Here is a 17,033-nt window from a genome sequence, read left to right as displayed (position 1 = left end):
TTATGATCCTCCATTAGTTTAACGCGGCTTCCGTTTCCGGTTGTGTGAGAGATTGTGGTAGGTAATTAGCTGTGCGTGATTTTGGTGTGCTAGAGTGGAGTGGAAAGAAGTGCGAGTGTTGAAAACTGCTGAGAGGGGTTAGGAGGACTAGGGATAGGTGGGAGAGAAAGGGATAAGGGTGTGGGAGTGAGAGAAAAAGAAATAGGAAAGGGATAAGTGAACGGAGAGAGTAGGTTAGGTTTGCGTGGAGATAGACAGGTGGGCGCGGGAAAAGAGAATAGGAGAAAAGTAAAATAGGTGACAGGTAGAGTAAGAAGCGGGAACTTTTGAAAAGGAGTAAGAGGGAAAAAGTTAAAAGTGTAGGAAAATGGGCGAGAGAAGAGGGGTAGAAAAGGGGATAGAGAGGGAGGAAGCGAAGGGTAGAATGGGGATGATTATGAGGGATGGTAATATAGAGCGGTGGTTCAGCTCAGCAAGTGTGGACTCCGTGGGGAGGAAAAGGGGATTTGAGAACGTAGAGGAAGTGGGGGAGGATGTTAACGCAATTTTTAAAAAAAGCGATAATACGAGGAGGTCTCCGCAAAAAGATAACAGGGATGAGGGAGGGAATTTTAAGGAAATGGAAGAAATGTTTAGTGGGTTAATGGGGGAGGTAGGGGGGGGGAGGTTAATAGATGAATGGAGGAGGGAAAGGGAAAAATGGAGGGAAGAGAGGAGGGAGGAAGAACTAAATAGGGAAAGGATGAGGAATTGGTTAGAAAGCTTAGAGGGAAGGGTAGTAAAGGTAGAGGGGAGACTAGAGGAGTTGGTGAGGGAGGAGAGGGAAGGGGGTAGGAGGGAAATAGCAGATAAGAGAATAGATTGTATAGAGGGAAAATTGGGGAAAATGGAGGAATGGATAGAGGAAAAGGAAAGGGGGAGAAAAGAGGCGGGGGAGTATGGGACAAGGGGAGAAATAAATTTAGATGAGAGTAGGAAAAGATTAAGGTTATTAGAAATTAAGCAGGACAAGAGGGATAGAGAGGAGAAGAAGAATAATATAGTAATAAGGAGGATAAAGGTGGAGGGTAGTGATGTAAAAGTAGAGGTTAGAATACTGTGGGAAAAGATGGAGTTGAAAGAAGAGGGTATTAAGGAAATTAGGAAGATAGGGAAAGTAGGTAAAGATGGGAGGGGAATGGTTCTGGTGAAGTTGACAAGTAGGGAAACTAAAAGAAGGGTAATGGAGGGGAAGAAAAAGCTTAGGGGTCAAGTAGAAAGGGTAGAGGACGATTTAACAGAAGAGGAGAGGAGGGCAAGGTGGAAAATTGAAAGGGCAGCTGAGAAAGAAAGGAGGGAGGGAAAAAATGTTCAGATAGGATACATGAAGTTATGGGTAAATGGGAAGGTGAAAAGATGCGATGAGATTGAGGAAAAATTGATAGAGGGGCAGGGAAACGAATAGGGAAGGAATCAGGGGAGGGTGGGGATAAGAGGAAGAGGGAAGGGTATAAGATTAGTTTCTGGAATGTGGCAGGGCTGTTAAATAAATATAAAGATTTTTGGAAAGGGATTGAAGATTGGGATGTAGTATTTTTGATGGAGACGTGGCTGGAAGAGAAGGGGTGGGATAAAATCAGGGATAGGCTCCCAAAAGGGTATGTGTGGGAGGCTCAAGGGGCAAAAAGGGAGGAAAAGAAGGGAAGGGCAAAAGGGGGTATGGTAGTAGGTGTGAGGAAGGAATTAGAAATAGAAAGGAGGGACAAAAAAGGAAGTGAGGGGATTATGTCGGTGAAGGTGAAGATAGAGGGGTGCTGGTGGAGGGTATATGTAAATGGGGACTTAGACAAGAAGCTAGATGAGATGGGGGAATGGGTAGAGGCTAGAGAAAAAGGGGTAAGGGTGATTGTAGGGGGGGGGATTTTAATGCGAGAACGGGAAGGGAAGGGGGAGAGGACTTAAAAGTTAATGGGGATGGGAGGAGACTGTGTAATTACATAGGAGAAAGGGGGTGGAGAATTATGAACGGGAATATAAAGGGGGATGACGAAGGGGAGTGGACGTACGTAGGGGCGAGAGGGAACTCGGTGATTGATTACGTGCTGGGGAATAAGGATACAAGGGAAGGTGTGGGAAGGATAGAGATTGGGGATAAGATAGAGTCAGATCATATGCCCATAATAGTATGGGTAAAGGGGGAGATGGGAGGGAAAAAAGGGAGGAAGGGAGGAGGGAAAAGAAGAATGGTGGGAAGGTGGTCGGAAGAAGCAGGGAAGGAGTTTAGGGAAAAATTTGCATCTAGAGCGAGTGGAGGGGATGGGTCGCAGGAAGACTGGGAAGGGCTGAAAGGGAAAATAATGGAAGTTATAGGGGAAATGGGGAAAAATGAAAAAATAAAGAGAAAAGGATGGTGGGATGAGGAATGTAGAGTAGGAAAAAAGTTAGCGAGGGAGGAGTTAAGAAAGTGGAGAAAGGAAGGAGGGGATGGATTAGCCTTTAGGGAGAAGAAAAGGGAATACCAGAAAATGTGCGAGGAGAGGAAGAAAAAAGAGAGGGAAAAATGGGAAAAAGAAATAGAGGGGATAAAAACGGAGAGTCAGGTGTGGAAGGTTGTAAATAGGGAAAGAAAAAGAAGATCGAGGATAGACGAAAGAATAAGGATGGAAGAGTGGGAACAATATTTTAGGGATTTGCTGGGAGGGGTAGAAGGGAGGGTGGGAAAGTTAGGAAAAAGTAGAAGAGAGGGGGATGGAGAAAAATATTTAGAAATAGGGGAAATCATAAGGGTGGTAAAATGGCTGAAGGATGGGAAAGCGGCGGGGGGGAGACGGGATTCCAAATGAGGTATGGAAGCATGGGGGATCCGAAGTGCAGGAGGAGCTATGGAGGATCTGCAATAGGGTGTGGAGGGGAGGGGGTTGGCCGGAGGATTGGGCAGAGGGGGTGGTGGTACCAATCGCAAAAAAAGGGGATAGTAGAAAGGTGGGGAATTATAGAGGGGTAACTTTGACGCAGACAGCTTATAAGATTTACGCGGCAGTATTAGCGGAGAGGGTGAGGGAGGAAGTGGAGAGAAAGGGGCTGTTGCCGGCAAGCCAAGCAGGATTTAGAAAAGGCCTAGGGTGTATAGATAAAATCTATGTATTAAATTATCTTATAAACAGGCAGGTGAGGAGGAAAGAAAGAAGGCTAGTAATTATGTTTGTAGATCTGAAGGCGGCCTTTGACTCGGTAGACAGGGAAGTGTTATTAGAAGCGCTGAGGAAAAGGGGAGTGAGGGAAGGGCTAGTGGAGAGATGTGAGGAGGTTCTGAGAGAAACAAAAAGTAAAATAAGAGTAGGGGAAGAAGAAGGGGAATGTTTCTGGACAGAAAGAGGGGTTAGGCAGGGCTGCCCACTAAGCCCCCTGTTATTCACGCTAATGCTAGCGGATATAGATGAGGAGCTTGAGAGGGGAGGTTGGGGAGGGGTCAAAGTAGGGGGAAGAAAGATTCATAGAGGAGGAGGACGGGATGAGGGGAATGATGGCGGTATTAGAAAGGTACCTAGAGGGGAAAAAGCTACAACTTAACGCGGACAAGTCTAAGGTGATGAGGTGTAGGGTGGGAGGGGGGAGATGGAAGAAGGTATCATGGAGGTGGAAAGGGAAGGTAATTGAGGAAGTAGGGGAGTACAATTATGTAGGATTTAAATCGTAAATTGAATAATACGTTCGTAAACTCGAAATGTTTTAATACGAAATTTGAATTATAACAAATACAACTAATTAAATTATCCCGTCTGAATCTCCGTCTGAGATCAAACACGTCTTTTCGTTTTCGTACGTCGAACCGGAATGACAAAGAAATCGCATATTACAAATATGAATAACGAAATCGATAAACATAATAACAGATATCGAATCGTCGCATCGTTACAGTTACTAACGTCGTGACATTCAACGGAATTCTCGCCGCTCAGAGATGGCATCTCCCTACACTCGGCCATCCGACACTAGTCTCTGCCCTCAGAGACTGCGCATACTCTTTACTCTTCCTCTTCCTCTTATTCACTATCAGTGTCTTCCTCATCTACGCCGACCCAAGATTTCATGGAGTCTGCTACCGTTGTCGTTTTCCGAGGACCCTCGCAGCTCCCAACTTTTTCGACTACGTATCTATCGTGCTGTAATATTCGGATGACTCGATAAGGACCCAGATATTTCGCTGCAAGTTTCAAACCTGGAACTTGTTGTGTTCGCCTGATAGCTACTAGGTCGCCTTCCTTATACGCTATTGCCTTTTTTCGTTTCTTATTAAATGACGGTCTGTTCTCTTCCTGGATCTTAACTATGTTCTCTTTGGCCTTCGACCTTGCCTCGTCTCTTTTTTCTTGAGCGGCCCACTCTTCTTCCAGTATTTCTTGGATCCGTGAATCATTCCCGTCTCGCATTTTTGTCCCAAAGAGCAAGTCGAACGGCGTAGAGTTGATACTGCGATGTGGCGTTGCGTTTAGGACGCGTTGTACTCCGTTCACGTATCGATACCAATCCTCCGGGTGTGGTGCTGCCAATTTAGTCAGTAAAGGAATAAGCGTTCGGTTGACCCGCTCTACTTGCCCGTTCCCCCTTGGAACGCCAGTCGCAATAAGCGAGTGTTGAATCTTTTCTCACTGACAAAAGTCTCGGAAATCTCCCGAGGTGAAGGCTGTTCCTCGATCTGAAACGATACGTCGCGGATTTCCGAAAATAAAGGCTTGTTTCTCCAGGTGTCGGAGGACTTCGTCCGTCTTAGTTGTCTTCGTGGTATACAACCACACGAATTTCGTGAATGCATCGACCACCACGAATATGTAGCGATAACTTTTCTTACTCGTCGGAAGTGGTCCCAAATGATCCACGTGGTAGGTGTCCAGAGGTACTTCCCCCTTAGCTATCGAATTCAGCAGACCTTCGACTTTTCCCATTTTCCTTTCAGCTAAAATGCAATCTAGACAATTCTTAATGGCTTTCTCAATTTTTTGTCGAATACCCTGGAACCAATAGTCTCTCTTCAGCAGAGTTTCCGTTTTTCCCGCTGAAAAGTGGCCGTTTCCGTGAACATGTCGAATGACTTGTAATTGCAGGCTCTTTGGTACTACAAGATTGATGTCTCCGTCGATATTCTTGAACAGCAGTCCCCCCCCCCCCCGCAAGGTATATCCGTCTATTTTACCCTGCTGTGTCAACTCGGCAATCCGTCGCGTTCCTGCGTCGTCTTGCTGCGCTTTACGAATTCTTGCCGTAATATTATTCCGATCCGCGGACAACAAATAGCAAGTCGGTAACGGGTTTCTACTCAAAGAGTCCACGTGAGCCATCTTATTACCTGCTCAATGTTCGATAGTGTAGTCGAATTCCTTTAATAAGAGGACCCACCTGGCCACGCGTACACATAAATCTCGTTTGCTCATCGTGAGTGTGAATGCTTTACAATCTGTAATTATTTTAAATTTAATTCCTAACAAATATATTCGGAATTTTCGTAGTGATCGTATAATCGCCAAGACTTCCAGCTCGTAACTCGCGTATCTAGGTTCGGCTGGTGTCGTTTTACCGCTAGCAAAATATATCGGGTGAAATTTGTTATCGTCGTCGCTGCGTTGCATCAAAACTGCTCCGAAACCGAATGACGATGCGTCCGTGTGTAACTCGGTCTCCGCATCTACTTTGTAAATGTTTAACACTGGTTTCTCCATTAATTTTGTTTTCAAGAGATCGAATGCACCTATCGCCGTACCATCGAGCTCGAACGTAACGCCTGCTCGTAACAGGTTCGTCAATGGTCTAGCGATTGTTGAATAACCTTCTATAAATTTTCGAAAGTATCCGGTCAGACCCAGAAAGCTTTGAACTTGTTTGGCGTTCTTCGGTACTGGAAATTTTGCTACGGCCGCTATTTTACCCTCAGACGGCCGAACAGAGCCATTCTCTACAATGTGTCCCAAAAATTCGACTTTACTGCGTAACCATGAACATTTTTTCCAATTTATTTCCAGACCGTGATCGCTAGCTACTGCTAAAACTTGTTCCAGTTTTTGTATTCCGCTTTCTAAGTCACTCGATGGTACGATGATGTCATCCATATAGGCCAAAATAACTTTTTGTTGCAAAAGATCTCTCTGAAAACCATATTAATGAATCTCACGAAGACAGCCGGAGAGTTAGATAAACCGAAAGGAACGCGTAAAAATTCATACTGACCATTGGGTACAACAAACGATGTGAACTTACGGCTATCCTTATGTACCGGCACATGGAAAAATCCATTTCTTAAGTCAAGGGTACTGAACAGTTTAGCGCCCTGTAACGCGTCCAGCTGGTCTTCCACGAGAGGTAAAGGGTAACGGTCCCTTACTATTTTCTGGTTTAATTTTCTATAATCTACGCACAAACGCATAGAGCCGTCTTTTTTCTTTACGAGAACGATGGGATTCGCGTATTCAGAGAGAGACGGCTGAATAATGCCATCCCGTAACCAATCGCTTATTTGTGCGTCTACCGCACTCTTTTCTGCTGGTGCTAAACGTCGTGGTCTCTGAAACACGGGTTCCTCGTCTTTCAGAACAATACTCATTTCTACGTTCACCTCCTCACATACGATCCGAAAAACTTCCGGTATACTTTCATCACACCATTTATCAGTGACAGGGTCTTCGCGAATTTTCTCTATCGTTATCTCTCGTCCGTTTCTGACTAACTTAACTTTATTTAAGAAGTCTGCGCCTAAAAGTAAATCGTGTTTTAGTAAAATATCGGAAACTACGTGAAATTCAATTTCATATGCGTGTTCATCGATAACAACGCTGGTTCTAAATTTGCCTAACGTCTTATGTCTGTTTGATCCAACGCCCGCAAAAGTCGTTCCGCTAATCTGTAAACACGGTGCTCCTATTTTTACAAGACAAGACGCGCTCATGAGCGTTAGATCACTCGCGGTATCTATTATCGACATCAGTTCAACATTGTTCAATCTTACCGCCTTACACGATTGAGCAGAAGGAAATCGTGTTACCAATTTCACCGTTTTTTCGGGGCCAGTATCTCGCTTTGGGCAGTTCGGCGCAAGGTGTCCATGTTGGCCGCACCGAAAACATTTGGGACCGCGAGACTTCGCCGGACAGTCTGCACTGAGATGACCTTCAGTGTTGCAGTTGAAGCATCTCCTCGATTTGTCTTTCCGGAACGCTTCCCTATCCTGTTGGGTTGTTGGCAGTCTCCTCCGCTCGTCGATTAACGAATTTCCCGCGAAGCTCGTTGACGGAAGCATCAACTGTTCAAAAGCCACCAGCAATGCTTCTGGAGTCTTGAAACAATGCATTTTCGCTTGTGACCTCAGAGACCTGTCCGGAATGCCCTCGATGATGTGGTCGACAAGCTCAACTTCGTCGTCTATCGGTATACGGTTCGCCTTTATAATTTTATCGTGGAAATAGTCCTCGAAAGACTCGTTCTTCTTCCACACTCGTCCCCGTAATCGGTCGCGAAGCACAAGGTTGCTCGGCCTGTAGTAGAACATCTGTTCTAACTTCGAGAGTAAATCGTCGGCGAGCAGTTCAATGTATTCAGAACGGGAGTGAACCCAATCTCTCGCTTTTCCCCGTACGCGCATTCCTATCAACACTTTCGTCTCGTCATCATTCAATTTGTACGTCCTTCGTAACACCTTTATTTGCTTCACCCACGTTGGATAGTCTTCCGACTTCCCATCGAAGTACGCGAGTAGCTCGGCGACAGTTTTCACACCAACTCGTCCGTGTGTGTTTTCTTCTCTCGGATTCGCATGTTCTGCTCCGCTTGAACGTCGTGTTTCTTGTATTAACGCAAGTTCGCGTCTCGTCAATTCTAGCTCCCTCTCTCTGCTATTTTTCTTTCTCTGTTTAAAAGGATTATCTCGCGCCGAACGTCCACTGCATCGTCATTCCTCGCCGTATACCCCGAAGTATGACTCTCGTACACGTCTCCGCCCGCATTTTCGTTGACCGTGTCCGTCTGACCGCGGTAGGCCCATTGACATGATGGATCGTGTTCAATTAATCGTGCTATCAGCTCTGACTTCGTTCCAGACGTCTGTAGACTCTCATTTCGCAGAATTTCTTTTAGCTCTGCGACCGTAAGCGCGTTTAGATCCCGAGAAGACATTGCGGATGTACTCCCGTAATATTCCGATCACAATTTAGGCACACTGAACTGTCGTTGCACGCGCGAACACTGCTTTCACGCACTGGCTTTAGGACGAGCCCCCAAAAATGTAGGATTTAAATCGTAAATTGAATAATACGTTCGTAAACTCGAAATGTTTTAATACGAAATTTGAATTATAACAAATACAACTAATTAAATTATCCCGTCTGAATCTCCGTCTGAGATCAAACACGTCTTTTCGTTTTCGTACGTAGAACCGGAATGACAAAGAAATCGCATATTACAAATATGAATAACGAAATCGATGAACATAATAACAGATATCGAATCGTCGCGTCGTTACAGTTACTAACGTCGTGACTTTCAACGGAATTCTCGCCGCTCAGAGATGGCATCTCCCTACAATTATTTAGGGTATATGATCACGAGGGATGGGAGTCAGAAGGCTCATGTACAGGAAAGATTAAGAAAGGGGGCGGCGGTTATGGGACAGGTCTGGGGGTTAGGGAAGAGGAAGTTTGGTAAAGATTGGGGTAGAAGAGTGTGGCTGTTTGACAAGCTGGTATGGTCGGTAGTTAGCTACGGAGTAGAAATTTGGGGTTGGAAAGAGAGGGAAGGTATAGAGAAGCTACAGGAAAGGTATTTGAAATGGGTATTAGGGGTAGGTAGGATTACGCCAGGATATATGGTTAGGGAAGAGTTACAAAGGGAATTGTTGAGGGGGAGGGCTGGGTTAAGGGCATGGGGGTATGAGAAGAAGTTAGGGGAGGGTAAAGGGGGGGAGTTAGCGCGGTTATGTTGGGAAGAGATAAGGAGGAGGGATGGGAGGAGGGATGGGAGGAGGGATGGGAGGGGAGGGATAAGGACGGGGTGGGAAAGGGAGAGAGAGGAATTTTTAAGGGGGCAAGGGTGGTCGTTGGAGGAATGGAATGAAATAGTAGAGGGGGGGAAAGAGTCAATTAGTGGAGAGATAATAAAAAGAGAGGGGAAAAGACAAAGAAAGGATAGGTGGGAGAAAATAGAAAACTCAAAGTCGAACAAGTGGTATGGGAGGGTAAAGGGGGAGGGGCTGCCGGGGTATTTAAGGAAAGGGTGGGTTGAGAGTAGGTGGCAGAGGGTGGCAAGGTACAGGTTAGGGAATGAGATGATGGGTGAGAGATACTGGATGGATGAAGACAGGAGAAAATGTAGAGTGTGTGGATGGGAAAACGAAACGTGGGAGCATGTGTGGGAAGTATGTATGACGATGGATGAGAGTAAAGGATGGCAGGAGAGTATGTGGGAACTGTTGGAGGATGAAGGAGGAGGGGAGGAATGGATGAGGATGATAGATGATTGGAGAATGGGAATGAATGAGAAGAGTGGGAGTGGAAGTGAGCAACCGGGAAGGGGAGTCCACGGCTAGGGAAGGGGGGGTTTGAGAAGGGCTACGGGAACGAGGCTCTGGGGGAAAAGGGGTGAGCTAGCAGATACGCTAGCTCAATGTATGCGTGTCTCTCTCTCTCTCTACTGTGACGTGGCAGATTCCGCCTACGTCACTCCGAACCTTAAGCGAAAGACCGGGTCACTGGAAAGCGGCATAATAACGAAACGGTTATAACGAGCGCTCTCCCTGGGACATCCGAACGCCCAAAAGAATAGAATTATCGCATTTGAATGTCGCGCCGCCGGGCGCGACAAGAGTTTTCAGAAACCACCGAAATCGGCGAGGAGCCCGATACCTGTCTCCGGCCGCCGATTGGCAGAAGGCCGCAAGCGGAGACGCTCGGAACACCAATCACAGGGCGCCGCTGGCGAGGAAGACGGCGAGGATTGGACCGAGCCCGGATCTGTCAACCCGGAGAAAGCGACGAGGCTGTTAAACATAAGGACGATCAGCAGTCCACCCTCGTCGACGTCTCATCCGGAAAATGCCATGAGAGCTACACCGGAACGGCTCGGATCCATGGATGCCGACTTACTGCCTTATATCGGCCGGGCTTCGGAAAATAGAAAATACCGAAGGCCCGGGCCGACATGTCATCGAGTCGTCCCTGCGCCCAGAAACAACGTGATTGGCCCGAGCGTCGCCGAAGACGAGAGTGGGGGGAAAACTCGCTTCCGCGTTCCGAACCATCTCGAACTGGGCCACTGGGTCGAAGGACTACTTACGGTTAACACGTGCGAACCTTTAGACCGCGATATAACAAAGTAATTTTGCGACAGCCGCCATCCCAGCGATATTGGTAAGTGCCAGTCAGGCTTCATTTCGATATAATTTTGTGACCAGTTCGTGTTGGTTCGGGGACGTTATTTGAGTTCGCGAAAGTTCGTACCGCGGTGTACCGCGTGTTTCCCCGCGTTTACCGTTGACCAGGAGTCGCTCTCCTGAGAGGCTCGCGAGGCCGCGGATCGTGTGTCGCCGAATCCTCGTGCACGAGCTATTCGGGACCCACGATATTCGCCCGGTAATTCTTCGGGTTACCCTCGGATCGTTCCTCGGGAGGATAATGCGCCGTATTCGTTTCGTGTCGTTCACCGCTCGCACGTTTCGCCCAGTCTCGAATTAGGAACGCGTACGTCACCGGAGCTCGGTCGAATTCGTGCCCTCGTGGCTTGTAAATTCACGCGAAGTCCTGTGACGACCGAGCTCGACGCGATAGAAGTTATTCCGCGCGATCGGCCGAACAGCCGCCGTTACTTTCGTGTTCGCGCCGGCAAAGGTATTGACTACCGCCGGCAACGGCCGGCGGATTGTATGACCATCTCGTTTTAATAAACGACTATATTTTGCCCGAGATCTACCGAGTAGCTTCATTTACCGTGAGAAACGTTCTCGTCGCGGGGAATGCCCCGTTCCTTTCCTCACGTGGTCCCCTGGACCCATTCGCGGCCGTCACCGGCCTAAACGATGTTCGCAGATTCGACGTCGTTTTGAGAACCGATCGAATCGTTCGAGAGTTTCGCGTGGTACGGTATAGTACCTGGCGCCCGTTCACTTCGTGTCCAAATTTATCGTTCCGTTCGAATCTGCGAAGATCTTTTGTCTCGAGAGGACCACGTGTCGCGCGACCGAGCGTGGCCCGGTCGCAAGGCCATAATTTCTCGAAGGCGGTTATCTCTCGGTTCGCCGGGAAATAAACGCCGTGACACTACATAGTAATTTAGGTTAAGATTAGTTGATAAGTTAGGTTTAAGTAATTAGTAAATAAGTAATAAGTTTATATGAGCGATGTTATATAGGAGGCAATGTGTAAATTTGTAACCCCAAGGGGATCAAATAAAGTTATTATTTCATTAGTTTAACGCCCCGTTCAGCGGTATCATTGACCACCTTCAGTCTATGTTTCAGTCAGTCTACTTATTATTCATAATAACTTCTTTTTCCGATATTATAACTGTTTTTCTTTTGTAGATTGGAGCGTATTAATGAATTTAGTTAAGGTAGTAGAGAGACTTCCAGGATTGCAAGATATTCATTTACTCATTTCTCGATAATACAAACACGGGGTTTTTCACAAGTCAAAAACGCTAGATAAAACATCGATCTAGGGCGCTATCTGCCTCAAAAGTCCTATTTTTTCGTTTACGAGGCGTAATTTTCATTATTCGGCAGCATGTAGCTATGAAAATAGCTATATGCGCAGTAGTATGCTTCCGAATAATGCAAATTACGCCCCTTAATATCTCTGTCAGTTATGTATATATAAAAAAACGCTTCAAATAAAAGTTGTAGTATATAAGGAGGTGGATATAGTATCAGAGAAAAAATTTTTTTTCAAAGTAATTATTTCAAGTTTTCAAAGTCACGGATGTTTTTTCTATCAACAACTGTTTATGCTACATACGGATTCTTAAAGAGAAAAAAGACAAATTCAACGATATATCATAACGTCTATTTATGTAAAGATTTAAAAAATTCAAAATTTTCAAATTTGCTGCGCCTCATTTTCCCATGATCCAATCGGCCCCAAAATTTTTCCAGATCATTTTCTCAACATTTGTTACAATTCTGGTTTACGGGACAAAAAAATTTCATGGTCGAAAAATAAGGTCCACCCTAATGTACATATACGTAAATTACGAAAAGCAGTAAAGGGTGCTTAACGTCAAAGAAGAAAATCCTGGTAATTAAAACTTAATATGTACTACATTCTACATTATTAGAATAATTGTAGTTTAATTATGATACATTTTATATCAACATTTTTTATTTACACCTAGAAACGCCACTGTCTCGGAAGGAAATGGACATTCGAGAGAAGCAATAAAATTAGAGCATCATCGCGAAAAAAGATGAGTTTGCAATAACCTCAATATTTTATGAAATTCTATTATAATTACAGTTGTGACTGTGTTTTTTTTTATTATAGGAAGACAGAAGATCAAATAAACTTTTGTATGCTAGTATAAAATCAATTTATATATTGTCACGTCGCTTTCTTAACTTTTCGTATAGATGGTCGAACGATGAATAGCGACACCGAGAATTTACAAGCGAGAAGCCGGGCCACGGTCGGCCGCGCGATGCGTGATCCTCTCGGGACAAAATACGCTCACAGTCTCTTTATTCAAAAATCAAACTTGATGAAATTTCGGGCGCCAGACACCCGAAGGTGTCACACGAAAATTCGTAATCTGAACACGAAAGCGGAACGCGGTTGGACCCGCGAGACTGTGACGTAGCAAACGAAACCTGAATAGCTATCGCGAGGCGCAGGATTCTACGTCGAGAGAACACGAGACGTTCCCCGCGACGGGAAGGTTTTCACACAAGGAATAGACAACGTTTCGGCTAACAAGATGTTTATTTGACGAAATGACTGAGCTGCCGACGATTCGGCAGCGATTACAAAAGTAGCCGGCGCGTATTATCGCGACGGATGGAACTCGCACGCGCTATGTCTCTCGTACTTTACAAATCCGCGAAGAATTCGGCAGCGATTAGAACTTCGCGACGCGGAAGGCCTCGAAGGCCGTTTTCCGACCGAACTCAGATGGAATTCGCGGTTTCTCTCGGACTTGCGTCGATCGAACAGGATTTACGACCGCGAATCGAACACGCGACGGCTTCACACCGTGGAACGAGTGCAGGTTAATCAGAATTAACGGCGGCAGCGATTTTATCACGAATCCGCGACTTCGCGTTCAAACTGGCGTCGTACAACCGTCACAATGCGGCCACGCGGCCCCCGCTATCCGACCGGATTCGTATCACCAAAACGATATCCCTCACAATACGAGGGATTCGTATCACCAAAACGATATCCTTCACAATGCGAAGGATTCGTACTTTGACACAGATCGTGTCCACTAATATCGTCCGCCTTTTCTGCCGTTAATTCTCGCGACGCGAATACCTAACCTCGCCGCGCTACCCGAGCCAACACGAAGTTCACGAATACTTAATATCGAAAGCCTGATCGGCGCTTACCACTGGTAATTCGGTAGCAGATGACCGGCAGCAAACCTCTAATTTTCCCTCGGTCTCAGCAGGCGCAAAATACAATAATCTTTAGCAATCGTTCAAAAGAGATGACTTGTCGCTAATCATTCCCAAGACGCAGTGATCGTTCACGCGGTAGCTCGGGTACGCGGAAGCAGAGCGTCCCCCACTTTCTTATTCTACTTTCTTCGCGCAACGTCTCGGCCTATCGCTAATACGGAATTTCGCGTTGACAAATCCTAGACGACGGCGTTCGGCTTCCGGCGTCTCACGGCATATCCGGCAGCGCTGTCTTCCGATTGGCCGCTTCCCGAGGAGACGATCGGCGTCAGCCAATCCGGTTGCGGTGCTGCCTCTTCCCGGACGAGGCGACGACAGGGCAGAGCAGTTGATCGTCTCAGCACCGGATGCCCTCGTCGGCGCCTCCAGGTTGACAGTCCTGGGCCTCGGCGATCTCTCGTTATTTTCTTTCGGGGTCCTGCCTTTCGCTTGCCTCGAGGTGCTTACTCTCGAGGTTCGTTGCTTCTGCGTTGAAAGTAGAATTTCCGGATCCCGCCTGGGACCCGGATACGGTCCTGTAAACCTTCGTCGCGCAATTTGGCGCGCCATTCAAAACATTAGAATACGCCTTTTTGGGTCTCACTTGTGCCCAGGGAGAGCGCTCGCAGCGGCCCTTATCGCGATGCTTGACTAAAGGGTGGCCCGGTCTTTCGTTATGGAGGTTCGAGTGACGTAGGCAATCTTGCCACGTCACAATATATTATACAATTTATTTTATTATTTGTTTGACAACTAATAAATCTACAAATTGTTTCATAAACTAAAAAATACTTCCTGCATTTTCGTATTCTCCAATCAGTCCAAATAAATACCATCAACCTGTTCTCGATCATATACCAATTTTTATTAATGCAATTATGACAGTCACAAAACGTTTCTATTTAAAATGAATACATATTTTGAACATAGTTTTTACATTTTTAATTTTTTGGAAGGTTAAAAAATGTAATTAAAAAAGTAATGAAAAATAAAAATAAAAAAAAAATCCCCGCTGCACGGGGACTTGAATGCTAGCTCCAGTTTGCGATTCATACGCTCGACAGCTCGACAGCCGAATTTCAGTTTCGTTTCCGCCGTAAAGCAATCCAACATGGCAACATGGCAAGTGCTAAAAATAGATTGTGGCTGGCGGCATAAGCGCACAAGCAGCGCACACGGATATAGTAAAGGTACGCTGGTGAGTGTAGCGCGCGGGCGCGTTGCTAACACGATACCAATACAGTGTCTTCTGCACCGACGAAATGCCGTCGGTGGCCCCCTGTTTCTCACTCCAGTCAGAATATATCCTAGAGGGCGTAAGAGAACACCGAAAAATTCGAGTCCCGCCAACTCCCGTAAGGCTGGCAGTCTTTAACAGTATCTCGTCGGTGCTAAAGCGTTCCACGGAAGAGACTACAGGAAGAGCAGTACCGACAAAGATACGGAGGAAAGGTAATTATTTTATTTCAAAAACTAGTATTTTATAAACGAATATGAATCTAGTGTTTTTTTATTCAAGAACAGTCCGAAGGAAAAGAATCATATAAGAAATAAAGTAAGAATTCTTGTGTACAGAGGTGTTTTATGCACGAACGCAGCATGAAATATGCTTGTTTAATTTAAACTTCATATTTCACACTAAATGCTTGAATTTCTAGCTTTTCTTACGTTTATTAATTTCTGTCAAATACACTTGTACTTTAGTTAATGAATGCACAAATGGAGTGTATGCGGTGATTGTTTTTGATAACATATAATTTAAATAGCACAAATACAATAATTTAATTATATTTTTCAGGGTTTATTTTGAAACTTTTCAACACAGCATCTGCCGACCGCCTATCTAAGGAGAACAGCAAGTACTATCAGGCAATACTGTTATTGCAGAAGAAGATTAACAAGTATAACATCCGGAACGCAGAATACAGAAAGAGGCTACAAGCAGCAGATAATTTTATAAGTCACAAATTCTGGGAATCTGTGCCCGACCACATTAAAAATTTATTTTTATGTTACCATAGGAACGTAAGTAGAACACATTGCAAAAGGTCATTTACGTTGCAAGAAAAAATAGTCGCTTTATCCATTTGGAAAAAAAGTCCCAGGAATTATTTTCCAGAATCTACTGTTACTGCCCTCTACAGTAACATTAAAAAAATTAATGACACAGTTAGATATTCAACCGGGAATATGCAATAGTGTTTTTAAAGCAATGGAAGAAAATGTTAAATCCTTCACAGCAAAGGAAATATATTGCATATTAATTTTCGATGAAATTAAACTATCTGCGGGACTACAGTATAACACAATAGTAGACAATGTAGAGGGCGTATATTTAGATAAGAAGGGAAACGTACAATTTGCGTACCATGCAACAGTCTGGATGCTGAAAGGCATATACGGTGCAAGGCCGTGGAAACAGACTGTTGCATTTACATTCTGTAATAGCAGCAGTACCTATTCAGATATTACAGATATGTATGAACGTATTGCAACAGCAGCGAAAAATATTGGCTTTCACGTCATTGCCTCTGTTTGCTACCAGAACGCAAACAACGTAAAGGCAATCAATACTTTAATCGCAAATTCGGATAATCAGACTATTTCTATTTGTAATCAGGAAATAATTCCTTTGTATGATATTCCTCACTTAATGAGGTGCATGAGAAATAATTTATTAACAAAAGACTTGCAGTTCTCCCTCGATGGCACTAACTTATTAACAGCAAAATGGGAACATATAAATGGGACATACGACATTGATAAAAAAATGAAAGTGGCGTACTGTACTCAAGTTTTTAGTAGCACATTTACAAAAGTTATTAATTTCTATGCTAATTATAAGCCCATTCAGGGAGACCACAGTGTCATATTATCACCAGATCCAACACATACTGCAAAATTATTAAACTTTTTTAATAATTTATTTGACACTTTAAACAATTTTTACAATGAAGGTTTCAACAAAAGTACATATTCCCATAATATGAATATCTGGAATAAAGCGATTAAAATAATCGCATCGATGAAATTTATAAAAAAAAAACCAATGGATAAAGTGCATCCCATTGTACTAAAAAATTGGATATTTACATTAAAAAATATCATCGCACTAAATTATCAATTAAAGATATTAAATATTAATTTTGCAGGGAGAAATTTTAACCAGGATGCTATAGAAAACTTTTTTAGTTTGGTTCGTAGCCATGGAGGGAGAAATGCAAGTCCTACATGTTCATTATTTATACATTATTACAAAAGCATTTTTATAAACAATTTCGGTAGACGAATATCATACAAAGGAAATTGTGAAGATGATAGTTCTGAATATTTTATACAGGCCAACCATATTATTAATATGAATAGAACGAAAAATTTAGAGGTAGAACATTCTTTTACTGATTTGCAGATATTTTTTAACAGCGTAAGT

At 44.4% G+C, this 17,033-nt stretch overlaps 1 protein-coding gene across 1 annotated transcript; it reads right to left on the bottom strand.

Annotated features, from left to right (window-relative positions):
* Window positions 1–5,327: 5,327 nt before the first annotated feature.
* LOC143217525 (uncharacterized) lies at window positions 5,328–8,136 on the bottom strand. Its single transcript, XM_076441907.1, has 3 exons — window positions 7,931–8,136; window positions 6,245–7,790; window positions 5,328–6,116 (listed from the first exon to the last, which is right to left on the bottom strand). The coding sequence occupies exons 1-3, from the start codon at window positions 8,134–8,136 to the stop codon at window positions 5,328–5,330; spliced, it is 2,541 nt and encodes an 846-aa protein (XP_076298022.1).
* Window positions 8,137–17,033: the final 8,897 nt, after the last annotated feature.

This window comes from Lasioglossum baleicum, chromosome 17 (genome assembly GCF_051020765.1).
Source record: "Lasioglossum baleicum chromosome 17, iyLasBale1, whole genome shotgun sequence".
NCBI classification, from domain to species: Eukaryota; Metazoa; Arthropoda; class Insecta; order Hymenoptera; family Halictidae; genus Lasioglossum; species Lasioglossum baleicum.
Note: the sequence above shows the minus strand (reverse complement) of the source record. Positions and strands in the feature narration are given on the sequence as shown.

Bases quoted from the DNA above. Each gene is read 5' to 3' on its own strand.
- LOC143217525 (XM_076441907.1), bottom strand. From the start codon at position 8,136: ATGTCTTCTCGGGATCTAAACGCGCTTACGGTCGCAGAGCTAAAAGAA. The intron at 7,791-7,930 runs GTATACGGCGAG...ACGACGTTCAAG, and splicing joins TACGAGAGTCATACTTCGGG to CGGAGCAGAACATGCGAATC. The intron at 6,117-6,244 runs GTACATAAGGAT...TATGGTTTTCAG, and splicing joins ATGGATTTTTCCATGTGCCG to AGAGATCTTTTGCAACAAAA.